The sequence below is a fragment of the Cervus elaphus genome, chromosome 8 (assembly GCF_910594005.1).
Source record: "Cervus elaphus chromosome 8, mCerEla1.1, whole genome shotgun sequence".
NCBI lineage: Eukaryota > Metazoa > Chordata > Mammalia > Artiodactyla > Cervidae > Cervus > Cervus elaphus.
The window spans coordinates 6,202,516-6,213,321 of NC_057822.1; the positions used below are offsets into that span (position 1 = coordinate 6,202,516).

A 10,806-nucleotide genomic window follows, 5' to 3' on the forward strand; every position below is an offset into this window, starting at 1 on the left:
GGAAAGTGGTGGGCGACCATGCTGGAGAGGTAGGCAGGGCCACATCTCGGAGACCCTTGACTGCCCAAGCTCAGGACTCTCTCCTGAAAGCTGTTAGGGTTGTTGAAGGGTTGCAGGGAGGCGGGGCGGGGTGGGGGTTGGTGGTTTTGTTTTTTGGCTGGGCTGAATTTTCACTGAGGCATGCAATTGCGGCTTCTCTAGTTGCAGCTCCAGAGCATGGGCTCAGTAGTTGCCGCGGACGGGCCTAGTTGCCCCATGGCATGTGGGATCCTAGTTCCCCAGCCAGAGATCAAACCCATGTCCCCTGCATTGGAAAGATGAATTCTTAACCACTGGACCACCAGAGAAGGCCCTGTTGAAGAGTTTTAAACAGAAAGGAATAAGACAGTACTTGCCCTCGAAGATCTCAGAGGTAGTTCAAGTGGAAGCAGTGAAAAAGTGAAATAAAAGTGTTAGTCGCTCAGTCGTGTCTGCTTCTTTGCGACCCCATGGACTGTAGCCCACCAGTGGGGTTCTCCAGGCAAGAATACTGGATTGGGTTCCCATCCCCTTCTTCAGGGGAGCCTTCCTGACCCAGGGATCAAACCCAGGTCTCCAGCATTGCAGGCGGATTCCTTACCATCTGAGCCACCAGGGGAGTGGAGGCAGGCAAGCAGGCAAATGGGATGAGTACCCCTCTCCAGGAGACGTGCCTCCTGATGACCTCAGTCATAGGAGTAAGAGCATGCACCATCCTTTGTGGACTTAGGGAAAGCCGTGCAGAGGGACTTGAAAGATGAGGAGGAGGTTACCAGATGACAGGGTGGGAAAAGGCGCTTCATGCAGAGAGAAGGTCACAGGCACGTGCCCGCAGGTCCAGTGCAGCAGGGCGAGTCTAGGGAAGTAATAAGGCACTTCGTGATTGTGCAGCACGGGGCTGAGGGTAGGGAACTTCGCCAGCAGAGGCCATTCGGCTCAGCCTCCCACCCATTGACGCCCCCCGTTCTGCTCTCCAGGGTGGGAAGATCCCCATCCGCTGGACGGCCCCAGAGGCCATCCAGTACCGGAAGTTCACCTCGGCCAGTGACGTCTGGAGCTACGGCATCGTCATGTGGGAGGTGATGTCCTACGGGGAACGGCCCTACTGGGACATGACTAACCAAGACGTAAGTCTGCAAGGAGGTGGGCGCAGCCTCTCTGACCAGCCCGGCGGGAGGGGAAGACCCAGAACTCCTGGGCTTTTGATCGACTTTCAGTGGGTAGAAGCAAGGTCTCTGAGATCCTGGGTCTGGGCAGCTCCCAGCACAGAGTTGGTTGATTCAAACATCTGCACAGGACCCTGGAGTCTCCAGGGGCGTCAGGAGTAGGAAAGGCCCGTGCATGCATGCTAAGTTGCTTCATTCATGTCCAGGTCTTTGCAACCTGTGGACTGTAGCCAGCCAGCTCCTCTGTCTGTGGGATTCTCCAGGCCAGAATACTGGAGAGGGGTTGCCATTCTCTTCTCCAGGGGATCTTCCCGAGCCAAGGATCAAACCCGCATCTCTTATGTTTCCTGCATTGGCAGGCAGGTTCATTACCATTAGCGCCACCGGGGAAGCCCAGAAAAGGCCCACCCATCCACAAATAAGCAAATCTTCAGGATGCAGCCAGCTGTGGCCAACCTAAGTGACCATGTCTGCCCCTCAGGGGTTCACCACCCATATGAGGGACAAGACAGTCATTCAGGGAACCAGATGGAGTTATCAGGTGCTAGGTATGGTCAGGTGGTAAAGTGAAGAAGGCAGGCGTCAAACCCCGCAGGTGCTCAGGAAAGGGAACGTGGGCATGGTTAGCCAGGAGGTCTACACCGACAGCTGAGACTCAAACAGTAGTGAGACTTGAAGAGGTGAGGACTCCAAGTGGAATGAACACCCTGTGCCAAGGCCCAGAAGTGGGATGATGAGGAGTCATGTTGGGGAGCAGTGAAAATTTGATCAGAAAGCTTGCTGAGGTTCAGTAGTGGGGTGTTTGAAAGTCCCCCTCTAGGAATTCTGATTTTCAACAATGCAGAACAGGGAATGAATACTTGAGCAGGGAAGACACCCACAGTCAAGCTGGGGAAGACAAATTTGGCCCTGCGGGCAGGACATCTTGGAAAGGTGTTTGGGCTCCTTTCCCCTAACAGAGCAGCCACAGGGGAGTTGCTCACAGGAGGGTGGGCCTGGTGGACCCTGAGACAGAGGGTATCTTGGGTGCTGAGTGGAAGGGGAGCCAGACGCCCAGCTTCCAGGCCAGACTGAGGTCAGAGATGGTGGGAACCCAGGAGAGGCACATACTGGGGCTGCCTCCAGGAAGTGGAGATGGTTGCTATCCAGGAAGTGGAGATGGTTGCTGTGGCAACCAAACAAGCCTGTCCTGCAAGGCACTGGGGGCAAGACCAGAGAACAGATGCTCTTACCTGACCCCCACAACCCCTCCCTGCCCCTCCCCAGGTAATCAACGCCATAGAGCAGGACTACCGGCTGCCACCGCCCATGGACTGCCCGAGCGCGCTGCACCAGCTCATGCTGGACTGCTGGCAGAAGGACCGCAATCACCGGCCCAAGTTCGGCCAGATCGTCAACACGCTGGACAAGATGATCCGCAACCCCAACAGCCTCAAAGCCATGGCGCCGCTCTCTTCCGGGTACTTCCCCGCCCCACCCCTTTCCCCAGCGCTGCCTGGCCCCGCCCCCTCCTGGGATATCTGAATTGGGATGGGGAAGGACAGTGCTAAGGTTTTTTTGGGGAGGCTGCCTGCCTTGCGGTGCAGAGTGCAGAGCACAGGCTATCTTGAGGAGGAGAAGGAAGCCAAGATGGGTGGTAGAGAAAGCATCTTTTAAAACGTGGTCAGAGAGGACACTTTTAAAAGAAATTATCGATATCTTTTTGTAAAATATTTATTTGGCTGTGCTGGGTCTTGGTTGTGGCTTGCAGGATCTTTAGGTGTGGCATGTGGGGGATCTAGTTCCCTCACCAGGGATGGAACCCGGGGCCCCCCTGCATTTGGGAGCTCGGAGTCCTAGCCACTGGATCACCAGGGAAGTCCAGGAATAGATTTATTCCTCACTCAGTTTCCTGCCTCACCTGGACGCTCTAACTTGCATTTGCATCCTCCTCAACACAGCCATGCTCACACGCACACACAGTCCCACACACATACATGAACGCACATTTGCACACAAACGCTCATGCTTATGCTCACAGTCTCACACACATAGATACACTCATTCCCAAGCTCTCAGGCGTACACACAACCACAGGTACCTGAGCACGCACATTCAGAAGTACTCACATACCACAGAAAACACAGGCACGCATGCCCCCACACTGGGGTTGCCATCCTCATGGCAGAGACTGGCTCGGGTGCGCAGGCGTTAGCTTCAAGGATCCGGGTGCTTCCCTTTGCCCAGTGGCCCCAGGGCACCCTGGCTCTCCCTGGGCAGCTTCCACAGGCCGGTCCCAGCCCTGCACATCCTTACTCTTCAGGACCCTCGACCACACGGGGTGTCTGAGGGGTGTCCGGCTAGATGTCCTCAGGGTCCTGGGCGGGCTGTGTCCAGAGACTCTCTGGGCCCGAGCCCTTCACCTGCCAGGAGATGTCCGTGTTTGCCGCGGCCCATCCCTCCTCACCACAACCCTGCCTCAACCACTCCTGATTCTCTGGATAAAAATCACTCTGAGCTTTTAGCCTCATGACGGTCTCTTCATACCTCGTCTGCACGGAAATCACTCCCCCCAGCCCCAGCAGCTGTGTCTGGACTTTGGCGATGCGGTCCACAAGATCGGCTTCCTGTAGCATAGCCAGGGTAGGGCAGGACAGAGAAGGGCACTGGGAGAGGAAACGACAGGTAACCAGCACAGTGATGGGCCTTCCCCGGTGGTCCAGTGGCTACGACTCTGCACTCCCAAATGCAGAAGGTCTGGGTTTGATCTCTGGTCGGGGAACTAGATCCCACCTGCCACAACTAAGAGTTGGCATGCCACAACTAAGACCAGGCAGAAATAATGATAGATAGATAGATTAAATCAGCGCCGTTAGTCCAGCTGAAACCCCCTCCCCACGCAGCAGCATGGAGACATGTCCCCGCCTCACCGCTGCAGTCCAGCCTCTCAGCAGTCCCCGAGAGGCTTCCCTAGACTGTCCAGACAGCCCCCGCTTTGAGCCTGCACACACACTCACTCTCACCTACTCACGCATACCCGTGTGCACATTTATGTGGGTTCGCGCCTGCTCCCCCACAGAAGTGGTCACATGCATACACACTGTGTTCTCACACATGGACGCACACGCAGCCTGCACCTGTGCTCACGCCCATGCTCACCCTCACCCCTAGGTCAGCACGTGCGCTTACCAAACCTGTCGTCCACCCCACCCCCTAGAATCAACCTGCCGTTGCTGGACCGCACGATCCCCGACTACACCAGCTTTAACACGGTGGACGAGTGGCTGGAGGCCATCAAGATGGGGCAGTACAAGGAGAGCTTCGCCAACGCCGGCTTCACCTCCTTCGACGTCGTGTCGCAGATGATGATGGAGTAAGTGCCCAGCCACCTCTACCCACTGCTGTGAGCCCCCCTCCCCACCCATCCCGCCAAGCAGGGGGGCTCTGGAGAGTGAGGAATAGACAGTGTCTCAGCAGGGATATGGGGGACCAACGAGCAAGATGGCCAATGCAGAAATCACATTCCTATCAACACCCAGGTCTCCTGCCACCCACTGGCTTTTCAATTCAGTTCAGTCACTCAGTCGTGTCCGACTCTTGGCAAACCCACAAACTGCAGCACGCCAGGCCTCCCTGTCCATCACCATCTCCTGGAGTTTACTCAAACTCATGTCCATTGAGTCAGTGATGCCATTCAACCATCTCATCCTCTGTTGTCCCCTTCTCCTCCCGCCTTCAATCCTTCCTGGTATCAGGGTCTTTTCCAATGAGTCAGTTCTTTGCATCAGGTGGCCAAAGTATTGGGAGTTTCAGCTTCAGCATCAGTCCTTCCAATGAATATTCAGGACTGATTTCCTTTAGGATGGACTGGTTGGATCTCCTTGCAGTCCAAGGGACTCTCAAAAGTCTTCTCCAAAAAAAAGTCTTCTCCAACACCACAATTCAAAAGCATCAGTTCTTCGGCGCTCAGCTTTCTTTATAGCCCAACTCTCACATCCATACATGACTACTGGAAAAACCATAGTTTTGACTAGACAGACCTTTGTTGGCAAAGTAATGTGCCTGCTTTATAATAAGCTGTCTAGGTTGGTCATAACTTTTCTTCCAAGGAGCAAGCGTCTTTTAATTTTATGGCTGCAGTCACCATCTGCAGTGATTTTGGAGCCCAAAAAAATAGTCTGTCGCTGTTTCCATTGTTTCCCCATCTATTTGCCATGAAGTGATGGGACCAGATGCCATGATCTTAGTTTTCTGAATGTTGAGCTTTAAGCCAACTTTTTCACTCTCCTCTTTCACTTTCATCAAGAGGCTATTTAGTTCTTCGCTTTCTGCCATAAGGGTGGTGTCAACTGCCTATCTGAGGTTTTTGGTATTTCTCCCAGCAATCTTGATTCCAGCTTATGCTTCATCCAGTCCAGCATTTCTCATGATGTACTCTGCATATAAGTTAAATAAGCAGGGTGACAATATACAGCCTTGACATACTCCTTTTCCTATTTGGAACCAGTCTGTTGGTCCATGTCCAGTTCTAACTGTTGCTCCCTGACCTACATACAGGTTTCTCAAGAGGTGGGTCAGGTGGTCTGGTATTCCCATCTCTTTCAGAATTTTCCACAGTTTATTGTGATCCACACAGTCAAAGGCTTTGGCATAGTCAATAAAGCAGAAATAGATGTTTTTCTGGAACTCTTGCTTTTTCGATGATCCAGCGGATGTTGGCAATTTGATCTCTGGTTCCTCTGCTTTTTCTAAAACCAGCTTGAACATCTGGAAGTTCACAGTTCACATATTGCTGAAGCCTGGCTTGGAGAATTTTGAGCATTACTTTGCTAGTGTGTGAGATGAGTACAATCGTGCGGTAGTTTGAGCATTCATTGGAATTGACTTTCTTTGGGACTGGAATGAAAATTGACCTTTTCCAGTCCTGTGGCCACTGCTGAGTTTTCCAAATTTGCTGGCATATTGAGTGCATCACTTTCACAGCATCATCATTCAGGATTTGAAATAGCTCAACTGGAATTCCATCACCTCCACTAGCTTTGTTCATAGTAATGCTTCCTAAGGCCCACTTGACTTCACATTCCAGGATGTCTGGCTCCAGGTGATCACACCATCGTGATTGTCTGGGTAATGAAGATCTTTTTTGTACAGTTCTTCTGTGTATTCTTGCCCCCTCTTCTTAATATCTTCTGCTTCTGTTAGGTCCATACCATTTCTGTCCTTTATTGTGCCCATCTTTGCATGAAAATTTCCCTTGGTATCTCTAATTTTCTTGAAGAGATCTCTAGTGATTCCCATTCTATTATTTTCCTCCATTTCTTTGCATTGATCACTGAGGAAGGCTTTTCTATCTCTCCTTGCTATTCTTTGGAACTCTGCATTCAAATGGGCATATCTTTCCTTTTCTCCTTTGCCTTTCGCTTCTCTTCTTTTCATAGCTGTTTGTACGGCCTTCTCAGACAACCATTTTGTCTTTTTACATTTCTTTTTCTTGGGGCTGGTCTTGATCACCGCCTCCTGTACAATGTCACGAACCTCCATCCATAGTTCTTCAGGCACTCTGTCTATCAGATCTAATCCCTTGAATCTATTTTGTCACTTCCACTGTATAATCATAAGGGATTTGATTTAGGTCATACCCGAATGGTCTAGTGGTTTTTCCTACTTTCTTCAATTTAAGCCTGTATGTGGCAATAAGGAATTCATGATCTGAGCCACAGTCATCTCCCGGTCTTGTTTTTGCTGACTGTATAGAGTTTCTCCATCTTTGGCTGCAAAGAATATAATCAATCTGATTTCAGTATTGACCATCTGAGTGACCTTGAACAAACCACAGGACTCCCCTTAGCCTGTTTTCTCTTCTGTGAACTGGGATGTGTGGTAGGAAGATCAACAGAGATAAAAAGTGAACAAATGGATACTTAGTTATTGCAGGGTCATGCAGGGTCCCTTCTGCCCTCCTGCAGCAAAGGAGACATGTGCACCTAGGTGCCCTCACTCCCAATCCCCTGCTCCCCCCATCTTAACATTCACTCACTCCAGCTCCCCTCCCCCTTCCCCTCTCCAGTGGGAAACCCCTGGAATAGCCCAGGTGGTTCTACCTGGATGGGGTCCCCCCACCCTCACGTGTCCACGTGTGCTTCTCTTCCCAAAGGGACATTCTCCGGGTTGGGGTCACCCTGGCTGGTCACCAGAAAAAAATCCTCAACAGCATCCAGGTGATGCGGGCACAGATGAACCAGATCCAGTCGGTGGAGGTTTGACGTTCACCTGCCTCGGCTCACCGCTTCCTCCAGGCCCCGCCCCCTCCGCGCCCCCCAGCCGGCCCCCGGTCCTCGGTCCACCGCAGGGTCAGCAGCCACCTGCCAGGAGGCCACCGGCAACAGGAAGAACCAAGCAGCGCTCCAGCCAGGAGACGTCACCAAGAATATGTGCAACTCAGATGATGGAAAAAAGGGAATGGGGACAAGAGAAAATGGATCCTGGGAGGGGGCGGGAAATACCGAGGAATATTTTTTAAAGAGGATTCTCATAAGGAAAGTGATCATCGTTCTTGGAGGAAAAAGAAAAAAAAAAAAGGGCTTGGGAGATCCATGCAGTTTGTCCCATTGGAGATCAAAAGCAGTTTCTCTCCAGCTCCCTCTGGGAAGGTGACCTGGCGGGAGCCAAGAAACGAGTTCAGGAAAACAAATGTGAAAGGGAGAGGCAGGGGCCACCCTTCTCTCCTGTCCCCGGGGCTGCTCATCCAGGTCTTGCTCAGCAGCCACGTGCCAAGCGGACGGACAGGCGGACAGGCAGCCACCCCTGGAACAAGCCTGGGAAAACCCAATCGCACTGCCACCGGGCGATCAGAAGAATTTTTATGTCTTTGGAGAATATTTTAGAAACTCCAATGAAAGAGACTTGTTTCTCCTGTCAGCTCCCGGGGCTGCAAGGGACTTCTGTTCCCCTGGGTCAGGGAGAACATGGGGACACCTGAAAGGCCAGCCTTCCTGAGGCTGGGCACGGCACCCACCACCACCTCGACCTGAAGCTCCAGGCCCAGGTCACGGGCGCGGCTCCTCGGCCCCGGCCCGGCGGGGCACCCACTCCCACCAGCCCCCATCCGGAGGACTAGCTGCGACTGCCACCAAGGACTGCTTCTGCATCTGGGTTTGTTTACAGCAATTCGCGGACTCGGGGGTATTTTTGGTCAGGGGTGGATTTGGTTTGGGTGGGTGGGGAGGGTGGGACTTGTTGGTTGTTTTTTTTTGTTGTTTTTTTTTTTAATGACAATGAAGTGACACTTTGACATTTCCTACCTTTTGAGGACTTGATCCTTCTCCAGGAAGAAGGTGCTTTCTGCTTACTGACTTAGGCAATACACCAAGGGCGAGATTTTATATGCACATTTCTGGATTTTTTATATGGTTTTCATTGACATCCTTCTCCCCTCCCCCGCCCCACAGAGAGTTTCCCACGTGCTGCCAGGCCTCACCAAAGCCAACTGCCTCGGGGCCATCTGGGCCGTTCAGAGACTGAGGTTTGGGCGGAGGGTAGGGGGCCAAGGTGGAGGACCAATCCCACCCCAGGACTGTCTCTGAGAGCAAGGTTGAGAAGGGAGAGACGGCCGCGGGGTCAGAAGTCTCTGCCCGCATCTTGGCGCTCCTTCTGGCCCCGTCTGTCTGGTACTTTGAAGGTAAATCGGCCCTTCCGAGGTTCCCGAGTGCCCTCAGATGGCCAGATGGCCTCCACTTTGTCTCTGGAAAGCCTCAATCGGGCTGCACCAGAGACTAGGACCCGGATCGTTCACTGTGATACCCCAGCCCTCAAGCGCATCACCCGCAGACCATGCGCTGCCGGGCTCCTCTCCTCCCCTGGCGGGACAGCCCGTGATTCTCTCCCCATCCCCTACCTTCCACTGGACCCTTGCCCAGGCCTGAAGGCCTTGGCCAGGAGAAAACCCATCCGTCAAGGGGTCTAGCCAGACTCTCTGCTGTGGGCAAATGCAGGTACCTGAGCGGAACAATCAGTTAGTGGATTGAATGGAAATAAAGGCTTTAGTTAGAAAATGACCCCTGTTCTCTGTAAGCAACAAGAGATTCTGGCACCCTTGGGACACGTCAAGTGACCCATGATGCTCTTCTAAGGGACCGTTCCTTCCTCCGGGTTCAAGAAGTCCTGGGGCTGAGAAGATGCATGGAGGACGCCAGTGATCCAGGTGACCTTCTCTGGTTCTGGCTTGTCAAAAGCACAGGCAATGAAAGTGGGGTTGGAAGCGGCTCAGAACTTGGGAGCCTGATGTCTTGTGAATCAGGGCGAGCCACTGCAGGATACCTCAGGAGCAGGGAGTTTGACCGCTGTGCCCTTAGCATATCTGGGCCAGATGAAGGGGGCCCGGGGAATTGAGTGAGCTGTGATGAGAGAGTGTGAGGGTCCTGAAGGACCTGTGGACCCCTCATCAAAGCCACGGCTATTATCATCTTATGTTGGTCGACTCTGACAGCCTCTGAGCAGACGGGCTCCTACTCACAATCAGAATTCTTTCTGATTGTGTGAGGAGGTGGCTGGGGAGGGGAGAGCCAGGGTCGCTGCCGCATCTCAGGACCGTTGCCTTTGTCTAGGAGACTGACCAGTTGAGAAAGACTCGGGCCGCAGGTAGTCAACCAAAGGCCCCTCGGGTTGAGCAAGCATCCCACACGGACCGGCCTGTTGTCTGTCACTCACCTGTTCTCAGAGCCCAAGACGAAAGGGGAAGGAAGGGATTTAGAGGGGAGCACGGACCCCCAGGGGGAGCAGCAGAGTGAGCCACAGGGAAGGCCTTGGCTGGCTTCCCACGAACCGGCCAGCCTTGGCCCAGCCAGCTGCCCTCTGTGCCCCAAAGATGCCCAGCACGGGTGGCAGCTGTCCCAGCACACAAGGTCACCTTCTGGAGGGAGCTGCCCTGATGCTCTTTAGATTAACGCCCCGTCTTCCCAACCCGCCCCCCCACCCACCCCCAGCCCCGCTGCTGGGGGCCCCGCAGGGGGCTGGCACTCACTGCTTCCTGTCAGATGGCTTCCTGTCCTAAGCCGCTAGGCTGGTGTCTGCTAGCCAGCTCATCTGCCCATCCACCCTTCAGGGCCCAACTCCTCGGGTCCATGTGCCTGCCTCTCAAGAGCAAGGGTGCTACCCAGACCCTCTGTCCCCACTTCAGGGTAGCAGACGGACGCCACCGTGACTGTCCCGGGTGCAGCCAGATGCTTAGGTCTCCCCACGACTGGGGCAGCTTGCCCACCACCTCTAGCTTGCTTCTCAGTGGGGAGGGTGGGCCACGCTGCCAAGCGCCTTCCCCAACGCTGCCCGCTCACCCAGACACACAGCCCGGAGCCACCCGCTGCCTGGTTACTAATCCTTGCCTGGCTCAGCCTCCCAAGTGCCAGCCCCCACCTGCCCAGCAGTGGGAGAGGCGTTTCCGGCTGCCCTGCATGCAGTTGGTACTTGAGGAAAGAAAGCTGCCTTGTAAACAGGGGCCGAGGCACCGTGGAAATGGGGACCAGCTGCTGTGAGAGGGTGTGACCAGCAGATCTGCACAGGGCCAGGCAGGGTAATAGAGTAGCCATGACATCACCCCCACTCCTAACTGCCCCGCAAGCCCCCCCACCCCCAGATGGGTTACTTTTGA

General features: G+C 53.9%; 1 protein-coding gene across 2 annotated transcripts in view; it reads left to right on the forward strand.

Moving 5' to 3' along the window:
- The window catches only part of EPHB2 (EPH receptor B2), a 213,226-nt gene extending 204,681 nt beyond the window's left edge, over window positions 1-8,545 (forward strand). For both annotated transcript variants that reach the window (XM_043909168.1, XM_043909169.1), the window contains exons 13-16: window positions 996-1,145; window positions 2,451-2,644; window positions 4,381-4,536; window positions 7,318-8,545. In XM_043909168.1, the coding sequence (XP_043765103.1) occupies window positions 996-1,145; window positions 2,451-2,644; window positions 4,381-4,536; window positions 7,318-7,426 (609 nt within the window). In that variant the 3' untranslated portion in view covers window positions 7,427-8,545. The remainder of the gene's footprint in view (window positions 1-995; window positions 1,146-2,450; window positions 2,645-4,380; window positions 4,537-7,317) is intronic.
- The last annotated feature ends 2,261 nt before the right edge of the window (window positions 8,546-10,806 follow it).